The 23701-nt window shown below is 35.8% G+C and overlaps 1 protein-coding gene across 2 annotated transcripts in view; it reads right to left on the bottom strand.

The window, feature by feature from the left end:
* PDS5A (PDS5 cohesin associated factor A) overlaps positions 1-23701 on the bottom strand; it is a gene marked incomplete at its 5' end in the record, with an annotated part of 74752 nt that overhangs the window by 33453 nt on the left and 17598 nt on the right. For both annotated transcript variants that reach the window (XM_021395735.1, XM_021395736.1), the window contains 9 exon segments: positions 1068-1213; positions 1968-2062; positions 2855-2970; positions 4057-4197; positions 5708-5788; positions 9083-9209; positions 9722-9819; positions 10575-10661; positions 10959-11162. In XM_021395735.1, the coding sequence (XP_021251410.1) occupies positions 1068-1213; positions 1968-2062; positions 2855-2970; positions 4057-4197; positions 5708-5788; positions 9083-9209; positions 9722-9819; positions 10575-10661; positions 10959-11162 (1095 nt within the window).

The raw sequence follows: 23701 nt of genomic DNA, 5'->3' as shown, positions 1-23701 counted from the left end.
TGAAAGGAATCTACTGATGGAATCAAGAGGGAATTTGTGTCACTTAATAAAAACAATGAGAAAATGAACTGAACAGTGAGTATAAAATTTGCTGATACAAGACGACTGAGGTAGTCAAATCTAACACTATGATACAGAACTTAAAAAAATGTTACACTGCTGAACCATTACAACATAAAGCAAAATAAATTCAGATTAGGATCAGGTTTTCCCACCACCTGCACTAACTGCATGAACAACACTGGAATATGATGCTGAAGTCAATATGGAAGTTCTCCAAAGCTGTGAGCTTAGTACTCAGAGGTAGTGCAAAAGACAAACAGAATTTTAAAAGAGTAAGAAAAAAACTGCCATCACAAAGAATGTACACAATATTGTACACATTTTGAATGCTGTGGCTGAGTCTGGTTACCTTGGTTCCACCAGAACTGTAGAACAACCAGACAAGACTGATCAGAGGTATGAAATGACCTGTGTGGAAGTCAGTCAGGTGAGTCTTAATCTTGGAAAGCAGAGGAGTTTGAGAATATAAGGCATACATATTTGCTAATCGTACGTGGGACAGTTTTTTTATTATTTCATATAATGGAAGAAGAACTTTTTTCCCCACACATGCATTCATTAAACATGAACAGGTGCCAGGGACACCCACCAAGTACAAACAGGTGAAAGAAAGAACTTTGTAAGTTCAAGGGAGAAAGTCCCATTGAAAGCTAGGATGAACATGATCAAGTAGACTGAAGAAATCCTTAAAAGACAAATTGATGTAAGCCAGAACTGACCATTGCGAGAATCATACTGGCCTATAGAGACATTTGGCCTAACTCTATCTTGCTACTCCTCTACTCTTACAGTACTCCTCATAAAACGATGACTGTATTTGCTTGACAGCATGTGATTGGTGTTTCCATAATATGGCTATCTTCGTTAAGACGAAAATTATTTTCCTGAGTACTCTAGTTAATGGTTAAGATTCTCTATGTCTGTGGGTTTTGTTTTGTTTTTTTTACTTTTATCAGAGCTATCAAGGGCAGATACGTTCCTGAAAATAAAATATTAGCACTTACTCGTTTGTCTAGTGTTCTTTCCCTTACGAAGCCAAGCAGCTGGTCATTGACTAAAGAAAGATCTCTCTTGCCCGCAGTAATAATTGTAACAATAACATCATGGCGAATAGCTTCCTCTGGGTCATGTGACCTAACCTTCAAATATTCTGTTACAATCAGAAACAATGAAAAGTTTGGCTTTTTGCACATGTATCGCAACTTATTAATAAATACAAATTAAATTCACATATTCAGTCATATGACAACAATAATCTTATTTGCAACAGGCAATTACGTGAAAGAAAGCTGCTTAGAATATACTGAAACTAAATAAAATGAGTAAGGGGAAGAAAAAAAAGAAAAAGATAAAACAAGGACTTATTTCCAAAGAGCTAAGTAGATAAATAATTTATAAATAATTGGCTATTGTTAAAAGTTAGCCTGTATCAAAAAAGAACAATATTCTTGGCTGTATCTGAAATTCTGTTCATAGTTAGAACAATGAGGAATTGAAGGAACAAACTTTGTATTTTAGATGAGCACAGTGGCATTTTCTAAACTCAGTGGAGGACAGCACTGAGGAACACATCGACTGTTTTTGAAAATAATTCTGTATGTTGCAAAATGTTTGCATTCAAAACTTGCTATAGAATCTGAAAATACTTTAAAACTGCAATGGGTAGCTTCTTGAGGATTCATTATTACAAAGGTCACACAATGCCATGCATTCCATGCACACGCATGCTTTTTCCTCAAGCACTCGTCTTCAGTGGAAAGCAATTGTACGTTAATAAGCTCCTCCATTCAGCACCAAGCATTGGACTTGATACATTTTAGAACTATACTGCTACGTACAGAAGTAATTACATTCTATCCTGCTCGTTTCTTAAATCGCTCTAAATACCAGTATTAGCATCTCACCAGTGAGGTCTTTTGCTAAGTCTGGATGGTTCATTAAACAATGACTGGCGAATTTCACACTCTCTAATCTCACAGGGACATGGATATCATTGAACCTAGAGAGACAGAAGACTATGAATGTTAATTTTTAATTAGCCTTGCAAATCAAGATTATATCTGTGTAGTAACATGTGTTGGTAGTATGTCCCATTAATTATTAGAATGCTTTTAGATGACAAAATAATACATTACAAACATTCTGAATTTATTTCCATAATGTACTTCATATAAAAGTTTGTTACTATTTATGAAATAAAGTTAGAACTAAAATTAAAGCATAAACATGCTATATTGCAGATGAAACGCTGGCCCATTTGTTTTCATCCAGTGACAAAGTTCTCCCCATCACACGCTGACTACCAATCATCATTATATAGTTTATATTTTATATATACGCATACGATATAAACATATGAAATTATAAAGAATGTATGCATATGTCCATGTAACATGTACCGTTTGAAAACATTCACTCTTTTAATGCTGAATTTCTATATTTACTTTGAAGTAAATTACCTCATTCAGAAGGTAAGTGCCAAGTAAAACACACAGTTGCAGATACAGCAGAACAGTAAACATGACAGTATTGTCTGGAATTTCATATTGTGTAATTTCTGTCATGTATCTAATGCAGCCATTTATCTAATCCACATCTCCACAGGAATACAGCAGTAATCATTCAGGCTTTTTATTCTAACGTAACTGTATGCAACTCCCTGCTTCAAAGACTTAAGGAAAGAACTTGTTCAAATACAAACAGTTAAATTCCCTAAAAACACAAAATTGCAACGCTATCAGGAAAATTCCACAAGAATGAAAATTCAGAATTCTATCACTATTTCTCCTACCGCCCAAGAAAGCACTGCCAAAGAGGACGGTTTTGTGTGGCCAGATCAGAATCTTTAGAGCCAAAGAGTTTAGCCAAAAGTCGAACAACAGCCAAACGTTCTTCTCCATCATTGCTCTAAAAAAAAAATTAAAAAATGAAAAGGAAACTGCAATTTATTACCTGTGATATCTTATTAATAGTTTATGGCTTCCATTTCCCTCTGTTCTTATAATTTAGATTATAAAGTGAATTTGAAATAATTTTTTATAAACTCCAATCTTCTTAATTACATTAGATTATTAAATAAATATAATTAAAAATATATATACACAACCTGTATATAAGCCCAAAGTTTAAAATATTACAGTCATTGATTAGAAGACTATGCTTTGAAAATGCCTTTCAGGAATAACAAACTATACACTGTAGTTTGAATAAAATATATTTATAACAATTTCAACAGTAAATGGTCTTATTTTTGTTTTAAAACACACTTAAGACTTCTATGCATGTGGAAAATAAATAGCAACTAAGATTTTCAAAATAGATGCGCACGAATAAAATAGAAGATATAAAAATAAAAATTTCACTGGTTACCTATTCCTTATTTTTTATTGTCCCTATATCCTACGTGTACAAATACACACACACAATTCTTCACAATTCTTTCCCCTGTCCGCTTACATTCTTACCAGTCACACACCTTTCTAATTCAAAAACAAAACAAAAGCCTGAATTAACTATTTCCAAAGACTCGTAATCAGTCAGCTGACTTATGGCTGATTATTAAACACGACAGAATACTTGGAAACAATTCCTCTATTATTAAGACATTAGTTCACAAAACGATATACTGCAAATCAACATGGAAGCTGGCAGTCCTGCATTCCACGAGTTAAGCCAATCACATCCCGATTACTGTATAAATTTCCAGCGAAATCCAAAGATCAAGTACATACAACTTTCACACTAGATCACACGAATTTATGACTGCAACAATTTTATATTTTGTGTGCACACATTACACACATTTGCAAGCACAGAAAGTATACAGTTGTATTTAAGGCTTTGGTGCCTTTGTTTTCATAATACATTTAATAGTAAACTAAAATGATAACTAAAATTTCAATCATGCTAATGAACACTTGTTCATCTACAGCACCTCACACTTTAATATCCATTTAAATTTTATTACTTCTCCCAAGCTACATTGCAACCTACCTTCAGTTTGAATTCGAGCTGGGGCATGACAGACAGCAGTAAGTGAGGATCTATGGCAAAAAGCTCTTGTATCAAGTCAAACACATGTTCTGATAAGTCACTTACTGAAGACTTTCCCAGTACCAGAACCTGGTTAAAAAACTAGAATGCAAGCATTATTATTTAGCAGATTTCATGGAATCATGGAATCTTATAGTCCTTAGAGCTGGAATGGACCTTGAAAGGCCATCTAGTTCTATCTCCTGCTACGAACAGGGACACCTGCAGCTCAATCAGGTTGCTCAGACCACCGTGCAGCCTGACCTTGGATGTCTCCAGGGACAGGGCTTCCACCACCTCTCTGGGCAACCTGTTCCAGTGCCTCACCACTCTCATTGTAAACAACTTTTTCCTTATATCCAACCTAAATCTACCCTCTTTGAAACCATTTCCCCATGTCCTATATCACCACAGTCTCTGCTAAAGAGTCTGTTGTCCCCTTCTTTCCTGCTCCCCTTTTCCTTCATTAACGTAAGCACTATTTAAAAACATATTTTAGTGTTAATGTCATTTATATTTTAATTCTATTAGAAGGTACCCAATGCACATTTTTTATTACATCAAAGCTTTTCACCCTTGAGAGTTTTGGTTCAAACAAAGACAAACATCCTTCAAATAATCATACAACAACTGCAGTTGTAAGGGACCATTTTAAAGAATGCCAGATGACCGTGATAGGTCTTCTGGTATTTGAGGGTATCAAAAACAAACAAACAAACCAACCAAAACAAAAACAAATAAAAAAGGCAGCCCAAGATATGAATGATTTCTCATAGATTTGCTACATTTTAATGTGCTTTATATGCTTCCTACTATGTACTGTGGATTGATGACATTATTATTAGAGGAATGCAAATGCTACAAAGCTATTACACACTTAAGCATGAACATGAGAATAATATTAACTCAACAGTCACTCTATTTACTGTCCTGTTTCCAGTTATAATCAATTACAAAAGCTTAAAGAAACAGGAGGATTGGAAAGTGGTACTCGTTAGTGAGACACCTTGAGCTTTTAGATACTTAATCTCTCATGAATTTACCTCATTCCCTTTTTAACCTATTCTGACTTTTAAGAATACCATAGAACATATTACTGATATTCATCAAAAGGAAATAGTAGAAAGAAGCCTTGTAAAGAACTCAAGTCTTTTAGTCTTCCTGACTACAACAAGTCTAGGACAGACAAAATTTATGAATGAGCTGTTAGTATGAAATGCTTCATCCCACATCTAGGCATGAAATGAGGATGCCTGGTTGCTAGATATAAAAAGCACTAACAATTCCTTTTGTTGCAAAAGGATTCTTTGGTGCCAAATAATACTGCAAGACAGGTCATCTGTAGTCGCAGTCTAGATTTATATGCTTAAGAATGAGATGGAAAAAAATCTACTTCCTCTTAATTAATTTGGAACATCTTCTTTTTTTTTAAAAAAAAAAAGAAAAAGAAACAAGCAAGCAAATAATTCCTGTCCGGAAAATGGTATTCTTCTACTTGCATTTCCAAATGTGACTTTTATAAACATCATTTTTAAATAAACAAACCTCCAATAAATCAAAACATCAATAAGCACAATCGTTAGTTGTAGTAAACATGAATTAATTTACATACATTGGCAATGCACGGTTCAATGGTCTGGACAGTCCTTTTCAGCAGGACTTTTGCAAGATCAAATGCTTGTTTATTAAGGTTCTGGAAAAAAAAATGGGGGGGGGGGAGGGGACAAAATTTTAAAGAAAGACAAACTAATTGAATTAACTTCACATTTATCTCCCAGCCTTAAAAGACTATGATTTTAAGTAAAACATGTTCTGTCACCAATCTATTCATTTTCAAAGCAAAGTTCAGTTATATTAACTACACCACTGCAGACATAACAAAATTTTATTTATTTTTTTATACACTAAGAAATCTAAACCTGCACAGTCTTCTAGGATGCTATCACTCTAGTTGTCACCTTTAGTACTGCACTAGTAACTAAAAAAATGTTTTAACGTGCAATCATCAAAAATTTTGAAGAAACATTTACCCCACCTCCATACTTTGCTAAGTATTATGCACTAAATCTGTCACACTGAGGTGTCTGCAATCTTTTCAAGTCAACAGTTGATTGAAATACAACAAATCTACAAATCTAAACATTGTTTTTATTAATCTCAAGCAAGATAAGGAATGTAAAAGCACATATGAAAAATGTGACAGTCCAAATCTGCACAAAATCCAATATGCAATATATATCATCTCATCTAGGGATTAATGCAGCTTGGAGAGAGGATGAAGAAAAAAAAAAGAGAGAGAGAAGGGTGAATTAGCTGATTGTCCCGAAAATTACAAACTACTGCAGATAAAATACGGATAAAGCATAAGGATGACCAACTATTAGCAGACTGTATTTGGCAAGACTACACTGAGAATGATTATCTCATGTTCTTTTAGCTGACAAGATGACAAAAATAAAGCTCTCAACAGCTGAAATTAAAGAGAAACAAGTGGCCAAAGAATCAAATACCTCTTCAGTCACAGTGGCACTAACATGCTCTCTTATTATACAAACGAGATTGATATAGAACCATAGAATCATAGAATGAGCTAGGTTGGAAAAGACCTACAAGATCACCTAGTCCAACCATCCACCTACCACCAATAACCCCAGTAAACTATGTCTCCCAACGCTATATCTAAACGTTTCTTGAACACCTCCAGAGACGGTGACTCCACCACCTCCCTGGGCAGCCCATTCCAAGCATGTATAAACTCTTCACAAATTCTTACTACTACACAGTCTAAAACAAAATTATTTATCTCCAAATCAGACCACCATAAAAATCACATTGGTAAGTACGTTTGTATTAAACTGAAGAACTGTCAACTGTGTATAAAAATATATTTTATTTGGATCTTCAAATAAAATAACCAGTCTATTAGGCAGAGTATAAAACCTTGAAGGTCTGGATTGGCCATGATGTAAAAGATACAAAAAAAACACAGACCTAAAATACATGAAATACACCTTTTTTAAGGAGTAACCTTGTCAAGAGCAGCATGAATAAATAAACAAATAAGCAAATAAATAAATCACTAAGCAGATTGAAAGCACTGGTTTTAAAATTAATAAAAACAACTACAGCTTGATGCCATGTGTCTTCTGAGCTGTGATGTACCATATTGTTGTTAAAAAACTGCATTCGAGTAGAGCATTGTTAGCGCACAGAACGAAGAACAATGTATATTAAACCCACTTTATTGACAATGAAAGTACAAATGAATATCATTTAGATGTTAGATAGACTGTACTTCATGTCTAAGTATTGGTATACTTCTTTTTAATTGCATTATTGTCTTAAACAATGTAGAAGAATTTGTTTGTTTGAAAAAGGAAAAGAATACATCATCTAAAATACACATTTCAACTTTGTTACAAAGAAGAACTTCCATTAAATGTAACAGCTCAGCCACACTGGTACCTATATAACATAGCAGAGAACAACAACTATTCAACTGCTTTGCATAGACATAAAAGTATTTTTCTTCTAAGTTCTGTACCAGAAAATAAACTATGCTTTTCATGCAATGGTGTTTTTGATTTACATTAACTGAAGACAGAAAATTAATATAATCCTAGAATTTTCTAAGAGACCTGTGTGAAGGAGAACGTAATTACTACAGTCAAACTCTGCTTGGCAGAGAAAAAAGAATAATTTGTTTCTTTTTTTTGTTGCTTGCTGTTTTTGGTTTTGTTTTGTTTTTTTTTTTTTAAAGTGCCATGTAAAGCAGCAGTTAAAGTTCTTTAGTTATGGATAACAAATAACGTTAAGACAGATGAAATTACTGAGAAAAGCATGGAACTGGACTCTGAATACAGCATATTACTTTTTCAGTCACAGCGGTCAAGAGCCAGTGAGGACTGGTGACCAGTGATATTGAAAGATACTAAAAGGTATTTAATAAGTTGCACATCCCAGTATTTACTTGAATTTTGCCTTCCTCTTATCAGTCATTACACTTTCTCTCAATAGGCAAAATAATATTAAAATAATAGGAATGCTAAAGAATCATATTCATTTTTGCTTTGCTTGCACGAGGCAGTTACAACAAATTGCTCAGCTGCACAGTTTACCAGGTCTTTGTATCCAAAGAGCAAGGCATCACCAAGCACTTGCGACAGACACCTGCACTTCAGTACACTTCTGATCTCTATTGCCTGTAATTGATTAGAAACAACTTAGAAAGATCTGTGTATTTTAAAATAACCCTTCTATAGTTAAGAGGCCTCTCCCGCCATTAGGGATTCTAAAATACAACATCTTACTGCTGTCAACAGAAAGGAGCTGATACTATGACACTACAATCTCATGGCTTCATGCACAACTCATCTTGGAAGAGGAGGGTCACTTACAGCTAAAGAGATGCTGAACTCTACAAAAAGCTGAAAAGATTATGGAATTTGTAAAAGAATACAGAGAGCTAAAAGCAACTAGCTGAACTAGAAAATTAATATGCTTTAGGAAAGAATAAGATTTATTAAGCCAAAAGCTTAAGATGGAAAAGAAGCAGGAAAAAAATAACAGGGAGATGGAAGGGAGTCTGACTGACAAGTTGAGGCAAGAAGCAAGTCTCCTGAGCAGCCTCGGGAAATACATATATATAGGAAATATATGAAATATATATTTTATATATATATATGTATATATTTGGAAGTAAAAATGTTTTCATACTAGAGTATTACATTTGCTTGAAGATGCTTTGTTCCTGTTTTTCCATAGCTGTTGAGGTTACAAGTAGACAGAATTTCTTAATAATGACTAATCCAGACACAGCTAAGAAATAGCACCAAACAAATCCTAATGGCAATTTTCAATCCACTGTTACAAGACTTGAAAAACTACAGTTGTCATGGGTAACCTAAAGTGTGCAGAGATATAAGCAAGCTAAGGGCAATTAAAATTGTTAGAGTGGTATACTGCTATAATACTTTACTTTGCAGACCTTGTGTGCAGGAATGAGGTTAATCAAAATGGAGTCCAGCAGCTCCTGAGTTACTCCATCGCCTTCCATGATGATAGAACTCATCAAATCCAGCATATGCATTTGTACCTTCTGGTTGTGGCTATTACTAAGAAGATAAAAGCATATTATCAAGTCAAAGTTTTCAGACTGACAAATCTAACAGCGCTTTAAGAAACAACGCATTAATACTAGCAGTGTTCAGCTTTTGCGTTTTCAAATGTTGAAAATGTCAGCATAACTATTTTGATTTTCCTCTGTTCTAGAAAAATTCAAAAATCTAGATTACCCTAGCTTTGCTTTAAGAAGGGAAACAAAAAAAACCCCAAAAAACGAGAAGCAAACATCCAACCACAGAAATAAAAACGTGCATAAGTCAAAATGAAGTATACCATTGCAACATAGAAATTTTAAGCAGTCAGAAAAGTCTGCTTTTAGAAACACACCTCTCTACATTGTCAATAATTTGTACTCATTTGCTTTTCTATTATCTCCTCGTTTGGAGGAACGGGGACTTGTTCTGTTCAGATCTATTCATTTGTAGGCTACATAAGGATTCAGTCTATCCCCAAATCTGATGATATTTTGACAGTTTAATATAATTGAAGTGATTCAACTTACTTGATAACTGAAAAAAGAGTCCTAAAAAGCTGAATAAAAATTTCATTGCAATCTTCCAACTCAAAGCAGATGTTGTAAGATTTAACCCAAGCTAAATTCTAAAACAAAAATAGGATATTCAGGATATTAAAACTTTGCAAATCACTTAAGTATAATCACGTTAGTTAACTTTTCTTCTATTCAGATAAAAATATTATACAATAGAAAACCCTTTGGAAAAAGAGACTGGATATTTGCTTTGCATATATACAGCTCTTAACACAAAGGGGCTTTGCAATATACATCCATGAGAAAAACAAAGAATAATCTGATTTCTTAGGTACAAAAGCAGATTGACAAACTGTTAATATAATAAGGTTATATCTAGACTTACATTGGATTCGTGGTATGAAACAATGATTTTATTTTTAAATAAAATGTTTATAAACAAAACACTTCCTAAATGCACACTGATAAAATCCCAACATTTCTGGTCATGATCTGATATTCCTTCTCCCACCATCAATATAAGAACATTTGCATTTTAAACAGCATTTAATTTTTTCTCTTTACAAGGTAATAAAACTTTAAGGGTACACAATACAAAAAATTGATGTCTCAAATTATAAGATAAAGGCTAAACATTGATAAATACCAATCATTTTAAGACAACCTCAACTATAGACAGCACGAACTTATTAAATGCACACGAAATTTTAACCGCTATAAGAAGCAATTTATTGAACATTATTTTGTCTGGTATCATTTACAGTATAGACATCCATAAATCTGGCACATCTGAGGTAAGATCAATTACATTTCTTAGACTCACAGAGCAAGTACCATCTACTGAAAGTTAGAATTATTACATTACCTCTAACAAGTAAAAGTATCTGTTAAACTGAGGGCTCTTTGTGTCCTCCAAGCCTTTTAATTGTCTTGTAATAAACAAGAATATGTCCTGCCAAAAAACAAGAAGGCGTTTATTCTCTGCAGAATCAAATTTGTGAAAATACAACCTGTTAGTACTGACATCTACTCCCTTTTACAAACTCATGATATAAAATATTCCAGGCACTGACAGAAGTGTATCAACAACACATTTCTGGCCCTTAAAACACTCCATGGACTCACAGGACTAAAGCAACATCCCTTTAATAAAATTGAGTACCAGTATAAAAGCATTAAAAAAAAAAACATCTGCAAATAATTTTTATTCACAACAAGAGAACAAGGCAGGGAAAAAGCCATTATTTACCTTAAGTTTGTCATGGGAAGTATATGGAGCTTCAGGAGCATAGATACGAAAGATATCAGCCAAGCAACATGCTACAAGGAGGCGTACATCTTTATTGGGATTCCTGAGGAAGAATTCAGATGCAAGGTGCAAGGCTAATGGGAGATACTGCTGTTTTTCATCTTCTGAGTCCTGATCCATATCCATGAATGTTTTTACCACCATCTGGAAAATACAGGAAAAAAAACCCTCATTTGAGTGCTTTCAGCTTTTATTCATAGAATCACCAAGGTTGGAAAAGACTTCCAAGATCATCCTGTTCAGCTGTCCACCTACCACCTCATTCCTAATACTTTCTAAACAGATGCAACAATATCAATACATTTTAGACCACTGAGTTGCAGTAACACAATTTTTTTTGTTTGGACTAAATCATTTCGGTGTGAGGACTTGCCTCAGTAGGAGGATCTGGAAGCCATCTCAGCCAGCTGGCCTAAAACATGGGTCACAGGATAGTGCAGCTGCACAGTGAGCCGTACCAGCCTACAAGCAGGCAGTCTTACACTGGCTGTATCAAGGCACAAAGCCCAAGAGATACTTCACGTGCACACGATCCTTTCATCTGTATTAAATGAACTCGATAACAGACAAGCATGTCATCTCTCACATAAAATGTCTAACTCCGCAGATCTATTCTCTCTGCATACTCAAAACTGCATCTATATTCTGATATAGAACAAAAAAAACCTGTATGTTTTTCCTTGTTTCCTCTAGCACAGTAAAGAACTACTAGTTTGCATGAAATGCCATCACAATTGTTTGTTTTTAAATGTTTCATTTCATTGGGATTTTATAATCTCAACATAATCAGTTGGCAAAACTGAAAGTGAGAATTTAGTTTGAAAAAATAAAGAGCCACAGGCTTAACTTTTGAAACAGGGACATTAACGGACAAAAGATAGCTTCCAGGATACCAGCGCAGGACTGCAATGTTCCACAGATTAATATCTTATTATGACCCCAGTTAAATCAATCCGTGTCTTGTCTTTCCACTAGTACTAGTATTCTTAGAGTGAAAATTGTGAAGGAGAGCCATAGGAGCTTGTATACCCAATACACACCAAGTACACATACAGAAGAGAGACGAGAAAACAGAATGGTAAGTTGATGGGTCAAGTCTGCAGAATATTAACAGTAAAACACAAGAGAAGAGTGAACTCACAAAGCTAATAAACACATCTCTTATGCTTGCCACAATTCTTTTGTTACTATGTCATTCAAATGATAATAAGGCTGTTTCTCCATTAGTAAGCATGCCACACTTGCAACATGAAAACGGTGTCTTTCAACTCCACTCCCTCCCTGCATTTTGGAACCCAGTTTTAAGCTCAAAAGATCTTATTAATCGGATGTTCAGTTGTAACCTATGCCACATAGTTACTTAAAACTCCTTAGTTTGTATAAATGTACATCATCATTCTCTCATGTTCTAACATCTAGGACCACCAAAAATCAAGGCAGGTCGGAACAAAAACCAACCAAAGCAAAACAGAACTTGAAAGCCACTGTCCACAAAAATCCAAGTTCTACTTACATCAGCCTGTTTCCCTGAGATAATTCTTAAGCTATACTTAGAAGCATTAGTTGAAAGGACAAAAACACAACTCCAACAAAACTCTGTTTTACTTCTTTCTGCTGACAGCACAGGTCTCTCTGTTACAGTGTCACAGATCACCTGCCCTTCCGAGATTCTCGAGTTTAAAACAAACAAACAAACAAAAAAAACCAAATGATAATCTAGACTTCAAAATCTACCAGATTCTTTCAGTAAAAGTAACCACCTCTTTCTCTGCTGCTGGCAGGACAAGCAACTATGGCTTTGACTAGCACCATGGGAAGACTCTGAATTACACAGAGGAAAAATGTAACAGTAACAACTGTTAAGTATTGATTCAGATAACCATATTATTGAAGACTTTAAGAACAGGGTAGAAAGGACAGAAACATCTGTGGATTTGGAGGTTAAAGATGTAGATCTGTGCCACATAAACTTGTCCCACTAAGATTCCTTCCAGTCTTACTTTTTTACTACAATTATGGATAGCCTATATAAGCAGTCTTTTGATCTCTCCTAACTCCTATCTCCTCTGTGCCTGTAGGTATCATAAGCTTCATAAACAGAATGCCCTTTTAGGTTCAGATCACTCTTGGGGTTCTCTCATTCATATGACAAGACACAGAAGTCTTGCCTAAATGCCTTCTCTGAGACGTCAAAAATAGGCAAGGTAAGGCAGCATGGTGCTGCAAAAAATTAAACTAATGCAACCAGTCTTCATCACTGTTACCTGTTTGAAAACATAACAGTTTGTGGATCTCCCTATGGTGCTCTTGTATTCAGAAGGAGTTGCTAGCAAATATCCATAAGCCTCATTCTGTTTTCCTGCAAAGAACTCCTGGATACTTCTTTTCTATTACAAAACAAGGGTAGGGTAGCAATCAGGCCACTGGCAAGTTGCAACTGTTATTTAGTATACAGATCTCTGTTTTCTCCATTGTTTCTTTCTAGTCTCCTATGTGCTTGTATTTGCGTATTGTCTTTTGTTTTATTACAAAGTCTTTGGTGCATGATGCTCTGTTGATAGCATGCACAAAACCCAAATAGAATAATGCCCTGCTCTTTATCAAGAATCCTAGATATCAAAACATTTCAAATAAGAAATCGTATGTATGGGGTATATAAAACACATACTATAAAAAAAGTGAATTAATATATATAAATTAACTATAAAGGACAATGCAATAGTTAAAAGCATCGTGTACATCTTGCTAATTAATAGCAGAGCATTCTGGGAAAAGGCAATTAATATTTTGGAAGATTTGCATTTAAGTAAGCCCTACAGGATCCAGTGATTCTGTTGAGTTCAATGATTCTATATATTTCTTGAATACATGTAACTAACTGTATCTAAAATCCTACACCATAGGAGTACTCTCTAAAGCCAAGTAACTATTGGCACTGGTTAAGGCATTACACACTAGAACAACTTCCAAACACCTGCTCATCTGCATAAGAGATTCATTGTTGAAATAGAAGAGAAAAAACAGCCCAGACATTAAGTACAATATATGCTTGGCTCTTTGTACTTGCTAGAAAGCCAAGAACTCAGTCAAAACTTCATCAGTTACAAGGCTGGTACTCTTGCCCTCTAGCACAACTGAAAAATTAGTTATCTAGCAATAATCAATCATTCATAATAGAATGGTATACAGCAACCCGGTTTGCAACCTGCCTTTCTGTGCTATCTGTTCTCTTTATTTTCTCACAAGCTCTCTAAGACACGAATTACCTTCCCTTCCCTAGCATACATACTACTCCACATTAAAGTCTTGGTCTATGAGTCACGAATACTCCCAAAACACTAAGAAACAAAATGACAACATAAGTTTCTTTCTGCGTTAAGGTCTGACAAAAAAAAAAAAAAAAGAAAAATGTTACTTCTTATCACTTCTTATAGCTAGTGGTGTTCCTCAGGGGTCAGTATTGGGGCGGTCTTGGTTAATGTCTTCATCAGTGAGCTGGATGAAGGGACAGAACACACACTCGAGTTTGCTGATGATTCATTTGAAGCTGGGAGGAGTGGCTGACAGACCAGGCAGCCGTGCTGCCCGTCAGCGAGACCTGGACGGCCCAGAGAGTTGGGATGAGAGGAACCTGATGAGGTTCAACAAAAATAAGTGTAGTGTCCTACACGTGGGGAGAAAGAGCTGATAAATGACATGGTTTTTTTTGGAGAGAAATAAGAAAATACACAAACAACTGTAGTATGCAAATTTCACATCGCTCAACAAGTATTGGCAACATCTCAGGAAGTTCTGATAATATCTTATGACGGTTGTTTTTTCATATTGTAATTATTTTCACAGTTACAAGACTTTTGGCCATACCACAGTAACATGACAGCCATACTGCTGCAATACTAGTAACAACTGTGGTAGCTAGAAATAGATGTACTAAAACAATGTGCTTATAAAACTGAAAACCTGGAATTATTGTCTTACTAAGCCAGTTTTTATTCTAGGAGAAAGATGATTAAGCCATAACAGGAACTCACTACTTTTTCAAATTGCAGTACTGTTGGCTGATGTCCAGCCATATAGTAGAACCAACCCTAGCCAGGGCAGCAATTCTCATTTATGTAAAAACCTAACAGACTTAATAGTTTCCACCACAGATAATTGTCCCCAGTGCAAAAATCAGGAGATGAAACAGCATTATTTGAATATATTTATGTAACGTCATCCACTCTTTTCTGAACAATTAAGCACCCCATTTCCACACTAATTGCTAGCAAAGGTAAACAAAATACAGCTGCTCACATTTAAGATTAAATTCATTCTGTGCTGCTTTGATTAAATGCATCTCCATTAAGTGAGCTATCACCTACTGGCACTTCACTAAGTGTTAAAACTAACCTAGAAATTTTCATTATTGCTATTTTTGCCATAGTACCTTGAAATTCTAATTATCATAATAAGATTCCACCCTCCCAGGCTCTCCAAGCATAGCTGGAGCATTTCACTTCCGCAAGACAAGAGACAGTACAGAAATGCAAACATGTTTCATTCCAGCTAGCGAAAACTCTGCTAAGTCATTCTACGCATTATGAACACACTGAAAATAGAAGAATTTAGAACTTTCTGGGAGGCGCTTATCTGAATACATAAAAACACGTACTATGCGAGCCGATCGCTCCGGGCTATCCCTTACACTCGCTGGAGAGAAATGAACAGACACTGATCAAATTCAAACACAGATGTCTGATGACATCTACAGACCCCAGCTCAATTTTCTCTTGAAAGTGCCCAATTCTCTGTAAAAGTCAAGCTCTCTCTTCAAGAGCATGGCTGGCATAAGTAAAAAAGCCAAGAGAAAGCGTGGTATCAAAGCCCACCCAAATTCTGAAATGTTCAGTTTTGTCATTAAAGAGTTTTTATTTCTTTCCTAAGATGTTTTAAGCAATATCATGCATTGCCTTTGCCATTACCTATACACAGTAAGTGATGGCCTTTGATTAAGACCATTAGTAAATTCTACAGACATGTTTATCTAGGAAAAATATTTCAACACTTGCAGAAGTAACAATGCAGACTTGAGATGAGAGATCTTGGTTTATCTCAGTTACAGTCTCATCTATCAGCTGGAACCACCAGAAAATATGGAAACAAGGAAATTACTGCGTGGATAGTAACAAGACTAGAAGACCTCTAAACATTCAAATCAGGAGGACCAGAGAATTTCTATTTCAAAATTCATAAATACCCCACCGTTGCAATTGCATACTCAGCAACAGGTTTTGTTTGCTTTCCTTTAAAATACATCAAACAAGGATACCACATGGTCAGAAAACAGCAAACGTTAACCTAATTATCAAGAAAGGTGATTCAGCAACACAACCAACAGGGTGACATCAAAGGAATTTCATAATACAAATCAATTTGGAAAGACAAAATAAACAAAGAAGTTTAGAAAAACAGGATAACACGTAAAGAGATTTACAAAATTACTTTGCTAACCTAATAAACTTTCTTTGTTAAGTCTATCAGCTTTCCAAACAAGGGAGACCATGACAAGCAATCTGAGTCAAGAAGAGCATCACACTGAGCCACACTGAAATAAGTCAGAGGGGATGGAGTTTAGTTCAATATTGTCGTTCCTCCTTAGATATTTTCTAAAGTGGTAACTTGAAAGGACATATAGGACCTGAGTGAATTTATTAGCTGAGAATGGCGTTATAATTGACCCTATTTGCTATTCCCATAAACAACTGCGGCGTAGGAAGTGGGAATAACAACAACTGACAGTTAAGGAGCAGCAGTACAGGACAAGGTATTGCACGAGAAGAAACAAAAATCGATCTACTAATAGTAAATAGTCATGTGTCTAATGTTTAAAACCAACAATTTGTGCTACTAAGAGCTCATCAGCTGGAAACTACAGAAGAGAAAGATGGGCATTTATTAAGCAACTGTAAAGAGACTATGAGCCAATAACAAGCTATGTGCGGGAAAACAATGAAAATACAATTGCAGGATGTGACAGAACAGGTATTTTCAGGCAAGGCAAGGAAAAAAAAGCAATATTACCCATGAAATGCTAAAAAAACGACATGCTAATTAATTTGAACCTCTCCAGTCTGATTGCCCTCACTGACAAAAACAAAAAACAACAAAAAACAACCATTCAATTTGGGAAAGATATGGAAGATGGCTGCAAAATGAGTCTAAAAAGCCTTTTCTTATAAGGGGACAATACAATTAAAAGACTGTGACCTGTTTAGTTTACCGAAATAACCACCAAAACTGAAGTACTTTAATATGCTTTAAAGACAGGAGTGCTATTTATGGTAAGGAAAAAGACTTACTTAATTGCCTTTTACATAGTCCTAGCTTGACAGAAATAGATACACAAATTAAGCAAGGGGCATGTGTGGATTGTAGAGAAAAATGAACTAGAAAGGATGCATTTTTGTGAAGTTTTGCTGTTGTTATTAGTTACATTTAAAGCTGTGCTCCCTTTCTGGTACCGTTAGTAACCCATGAAGAAGAAATTTATTGCCTGATTTCCACTACTAATTCTATCCATAATCTGCACTCTTTGACATTACCTTTAAGAGGCTCTATATAACTCAGAAACAGAAAGGAAAAAAATATTGCACAAAACATTATGCAAAGCACGCTGGGGCAAAGACTATTTGCTTCCTTCTTCATACTCTGCTCCCCAGTCTGCAATGACAAAGGTTTCCAGCTAAGGGATGTAAAGCAATGGCAGCCTGCACGGCACTGATCCTGTGATCAGACAAATTGCTTCAGCAGCTGTCCTTCCCCTGGGGACAGAGGGCATTTCTGCGGAGCTTTGGCCAATTGCCAGATCACAAGCAAAGTAGTCTTGTAATTTACCGCTAGCTTCACATTCATAAAACAGCATGTTCTGTATTAGATTTGCTTGATGTAAGGAAAATAATGAGAATATTTTCTAACAGCCCAGAAACAAACCTGACCTCACAAAAAGCAAATAAATTGACTACTGCTTATACAAAAACGATACATTGAGTAGTTCATTTATTTGAAGCAACTTTCTCGATGCTTATATTTTAAAGTAACTACATAATGATTATGAACATCACACACATACCACACCATAACCAAAACAAAAGGGTAAACATTCTTACAAACCTGGGAGAGGTAGCACAATTACCTGTGTGCTTTATTTCCATAATTACAAATACAGCAGTATTTAATTGCTGCTGTCAATGTAGAAGATTCCCCGTGTAACACAAATGCTAAAGGGGAGTGAGGGTGCAGACAAATAAAATACGAGAAAAAAAAAAAATCAGATGCCTTGCTCCAACAGGTCTGTCACACCACAACTTAAAACATGCTATTTGAATAGTGGTAGAATAGTTTGCCCCACACCATGTAGCTTTGACATCTTGATTACAGTAACTTGCATGGATCGCTGCAGGAACAAGTTGAAAAAGGACGTGTTTCAAGATTAGAACAGCACAAAAGGAAGTAAAATGGTGCCATTCCTGTTCTGCAGAAGATAATCCTTACACTGTTATTACAGTATGTGATGAATCTTGTACTCTTTTGCCATGAACAATACCAAGGGAGCTATCAGATTCACAATGTGCAAAGAAACATTATTCTCCTTATCAAACTTAGACAAAATACATCTTAATGAGAAGTATTTCAGACACTATCATCAACTTCAGCTTTTTACTGTAGTAAGAATTGGAAGATCCAATATCATTTTTGTACAGTCTCAGTTCCTTCAATATAATATGTAGTGATGATTTTTTTTTCCTCCAAGACAAATGCTACTTTACAGCCACATCAATTTCTTTTTTTCCTTAAGCAGGAACCACTATCCCTCATGTAAGAACACCCTGTAAATTCATTTATATTGACTACTGTACAACACGAGATCTTTTTCATCTCTTCCCTGCTTTGAAAGAGATTACTTCAAACTGTTAAAAGAACTCCATCCAAACAGATCATGCTTCTGTTTGTTCTGAAGATACTAAAACTTGCTGGTTAGGAGAAAGTAGATTATAACCAGTGTTGATGGCCTGGAATTTAAGAGAATTTCCCTTGTAACTGACTGACCGGAGGCAAAAGTAATCTTGGAACTGCTCTTAACTCCAGTAACCAGTGACTGTCTGCTGATTTGAACTCAGTCAAGAGCTGGTACTAAGTCAAGAATACAGTACCCAGCACAGCTTTTACTGACATCGTACTTCACAGAAGTTCTGTACATAGTGACAGGGTATGAAATACCACAGCAAGATGAAGCACAGACTGAATTTCAGACCTGTTTGCCAAGCAGGAATTGCAGCAGTGCGCAGTTTAAGCCCTCTCCTGGTACTTACAGTTTTGGTTCCATGTGACACAGAGATCCAGTTTAACTGCTCGCTGCCACCATCTGCTTCTCCCTCCCACATTACTCACTCTTTCCTGCTTTTGGCCATGCAGTGCCACCACGTATTTTGCACCGGCCTCAACATCTGCTGGGTAACCCTCCGAGTCGATGTAAAAAGCAGAAAAACTCCTCAGAGAATACGCCGGATGGTTTTCTGACAGGCATAGATAGGCCAGCAGATGGGAAAACACAATTCAATGGCCAAGACCAGAGAGTGAAGAAGAATGTACCCTTCTGGTAGATAAACCAAGCTCTTCACTTAACCGTAATACAGACTCTTAACAGTGACGAGCACACGAGGCCCGAAATTGGCAGCTGTATTCAAATCCGACTAGTCTCCCCTAAACTCATCTTTCAACGTTAATTAGGAACCAACATAAGATGTGATCACTGATAATTTTGAATTATTCTTTGTCTCAGAAACATTCCAATCCAGGAAATTCCAGAACTTGTATCCGATGCATCAATCCATTTATTCATTTTAAATTTAATCATGTATTTCCCGGTTTTGTCTCATGATCTGAGACAGAACTTAACTTATCCATTTACATCTCTAGGTCATCACTTTGTGTTTTCACCATCCTTATCATTCTCATCACTTCCTCCAAAGGGTCACCGGAAGCGCAGCATCACAGAGAGCATATTCACAGTTTTTAAACTAGCACAGATGCCCTATTTCTAGAAAGGAAGCATAATATCCATGGCTGTTTGCAATCCTGCTCATAACACAACTTTATGGTCTATTTGCCTTTCTAGACAGAAGTTGCCCAGTGGAAGGTTTCACTATATGGCCTAGGCTGATGCATCGCTATTCCCCAACTTAGTCCTCTAAAGCATAAATTCACCCGACAGTTGCTTTCTCTTGATATTTCTTACCTTTTTATTAACTCTAAGATCTTCTACTGAATTCACCTCATTCACTTTAAAATATTTGACTGATTAGGAATTCTGTGAAATCCTCACATAATCCTATGAATCCAGCCAAACCAGTTCACCTCATCATGCTTCCTATTTCCCAAACGGCTTAAAAAAAAAAAAAAGTTATCAAGCGTGCTATAGAACCTTAGTTCATTCGACACTCTGTCATTAATAAAAAAATATTTCCTCAAACCCACTTCTTGTTTGTAGTCAGTTTTTGATACCTGGCTACTCAACCCAAGATGTTTTAAAATAATTCATTATAAAAAGCGTTGAGAAATACTGTTAGTTTGTCCTTACCATACTGAAACTCTTCAATGTATTTTGCTATCCTGGTTTTAAAACTGCGTTGCCCAATCTGCTATGATACAAGCTATAATTCTCCAGATCAAATCACAAGTTTTAAATGGGTGTATACTTATTCTCAAATAATGAGAAGGAAGAGACAGTGGACATATTAATCAACACTCTCCATACTTATGCTGCTTACTGCCTCTGAGACATCTATGATTAGAGTGTGGTGCCACTGCACCAATATTCATTTTGTTAAGCAATTCAATCTTCAGCAGTATCTAGTCATTATTACTAGAAAGATTTGGAATAGGATTCTTTCCAGTTTTCCCTGCCAAACTCTAACAATTGTTTAAGTACTGAAAAGAAGGTTAACATTCTCATAAATTAAAACACTAAAAATCTTCTTCTTTCTCAGAAACTTCACTCCCACATTTACAAATACGTAACAGAAGAGTATTTGCTCAGGGACTAAAAAGACTATTCTTTAAATATTATAATTCAAGACATAATCAGAAGCATTTCATTAAACAGACCTTTTCCCCTCAGTACACTAGGAAGTGTTATGTACGGCTGGGGCAAAACCAAAAAAATCCTTAAAAGCATATTCCCCGTGGTGGAAGAGTCTCTATTTCCATGTGAAGTTTCCCAAGTACTTTTATAATAGCCTTCAGACGTGAAAGAGAGGATTCTTTATAACCAAGTCCTTGCTGTGTGCATTTCCTCTTCCAGAGGACAGGAGGTGGTGCTGGACAAGAAAGTATTTTTGTTTTTACTGTGAACTGAGTGCAAGGCTTCATTTTGCAGTAAATATTTAGTCTCAGTTCTCACAACAAAAATCAAGCTTTAGACTTGAACTTTAAAACACAACTAGAAGACTACACTTACAGTACTAATGATATTTCAAAGAACAGATCCATGGTTATTACTACACCACAGTGCAGCTGTGTTCCATGGTACATCATACAGTCCTCCTGACTCAATCATCCACAAAGATGTAAAAAGCGTGGCGTGCCTGTGCCTGCTCACGTTCCTACACAACCAATAAATGAGACTAACAAACCCATTATTTTCTAAGAATATACAGTTATTGTATCTCAGCAATCTTGTAAATTATGGTGAACTGAAAAGTTACTACATCTACAGAAGCAGAAAAATTATGCAAAATATTTGTAATCTTGATCTTCAGCTCCAGCACTAACAGAAGAAAGAAAATAGAAGTTATTCATTCAGTGGAAGCTGTTCGATGATTGGCAATTACACCTAGTACTATCATGTTCAGTAGTACATGAAAGTATCAATGTCAACAAGAAAATATTCTTCAGCTGTGGCATTCACATTCCAGTTTTGTTAAGAAGCAGACTGCACTGAGCCTGAATGAACTGTAGGAGGCAACGATGCAGTGTCCCAGCGTGAACCTGTGCCCGGTGATAAAACCGTACCAAAGAATTTTGTTTGGGTGCCTGTTACCTACGGAGACTTAGATGGAGACTCTCATTAATGGAGATCATCTAGAATACAGATGGTGGGTTTCCATTTCCATGTGAAAGACTGGATAAAAAAATGAGGAATGCCAAATAGTAAAAACAAAGCAACCCACCACAAAACAAACAAACAAACCAAAACATTATTTCACAAGCAAAATTGATACTACAGACCAGAAACAACACCAAACCCTAACTGATGGTGCTTTAACCAGAACCTGCTCCACAGAACTCACTGCCTAGAATGGATGCCCCTGCTCAGCCCACTGCCACAGAGATCAGCAAGCAACTGGCAGGTCTACAGGCTATTGCATGCATCAAACCAGACATGATTATGCAAAGATTTTCTATTCAGATAAATAAAAACTCCCCAACGAAGAATCATTTTATCAGAAAATTCTGCTACCCCTTTTTACACTTTGCTACCTATTAGGTACATTACTAGCAAAAAAAATATTCCCCTTTAGGTGGCCACCAAGCTCAAAATGGGGCACTTTATTCCTCCAGGATGGACTGAAGGCAAAATGCAGGCATTTGCTTACTGTTTATGTTGTCATTTTATTTTTTTGTATCCCCACTAAGAGCATAAAGTTGCTGGGAACTCTGGAGGAAAAAAAAAGGTAGCAAGATTTCGGAACTGAAACACAATTGCAGTAGTTTGCTGGCTGTGAGTCTTATTTATTTCTTTAGTAACGAGGGGGGAAAAAGTACAATTACTGCATGGAAAGTGGGGTACTTGTAGAATTTATTACATACATTTAGATTATTTTACTTTGATATAATGACAAATATCCCCAGTAATAAAGACTGATTTCTGATCTGTATTAAAAAGGATAGAAGATATTTTAACAAAGTTTTCCCCTCTTAAAATTTTCTACTGAAAATATATAAAATGGATGAGTGGGAGATGGAAAGAATCAACACTGCTGATATAAAAATATGAAAGTCAAACCCATAGTGCTCAGAAGCAGAATGATTCTGAAGACGGAATTAAGTTTCTAAGAAATAAGCCTGGTAAAAGATTATGACATGCCTATGTACCTTAGTACCACGTAGGTAGAAAAATGCAGTATGAAAAGCCTACAATAAATTCAACTGCTACATAATATTGACATAATAAGTGCCTTAAAAAGGAAAATGCAGGAGACCGAGAGAAAGGGATAGAAAAGAGGACAGAAAAAAAAGTCTTACACATTCACGTCTTTGCCTCAAATCTGTTTTTATTTCCTGGAATTTGACATCTGTATCCTATCACCAGTCACAAGACTGGATTTTCACTTGGTTTGAATTGCTAAACATGTTAATTATACTTTCAGACCAAACAGCTATCTTGAACCAATTTAAAATTACCCCCTCCTCCCTGATCCACAATAAACATTCTTTTCCCAAAAACATGAGGTTTTGGGCACCTAATTTACGAAATAAATAAAGGACTGCTTTTACAGAGCTCCACTATACCTTTCTGCATGGCCAGTATTGTACATTACCTCCCAGCACCATTGTGTTTCTATTTGTTTTCTGGAGTTATTTTAATTTCAGGCTAATGAAGTCTTATCTGGGAACTCTTCTTGTGTTTTGAGAACTTTAAG

The sequence above is a fragment of the Numida meleagris genome, chromosome 4 (assembly GCF_002078875.1).
Source record: "Numida meleagris isolate 19003 breed g44 Domestic line chromosome 4, NumMel1.0, whole genome shotgun sequence".
NCBI classification, from domain to species: Eukaryota; Metazoa; Chordata; class Aves; order Galliformes; family Numididae; genus Numida; species Numida meleagris.
This window is presented reverse-complemented; position numbering and strand designations above follow the sequence as displayed.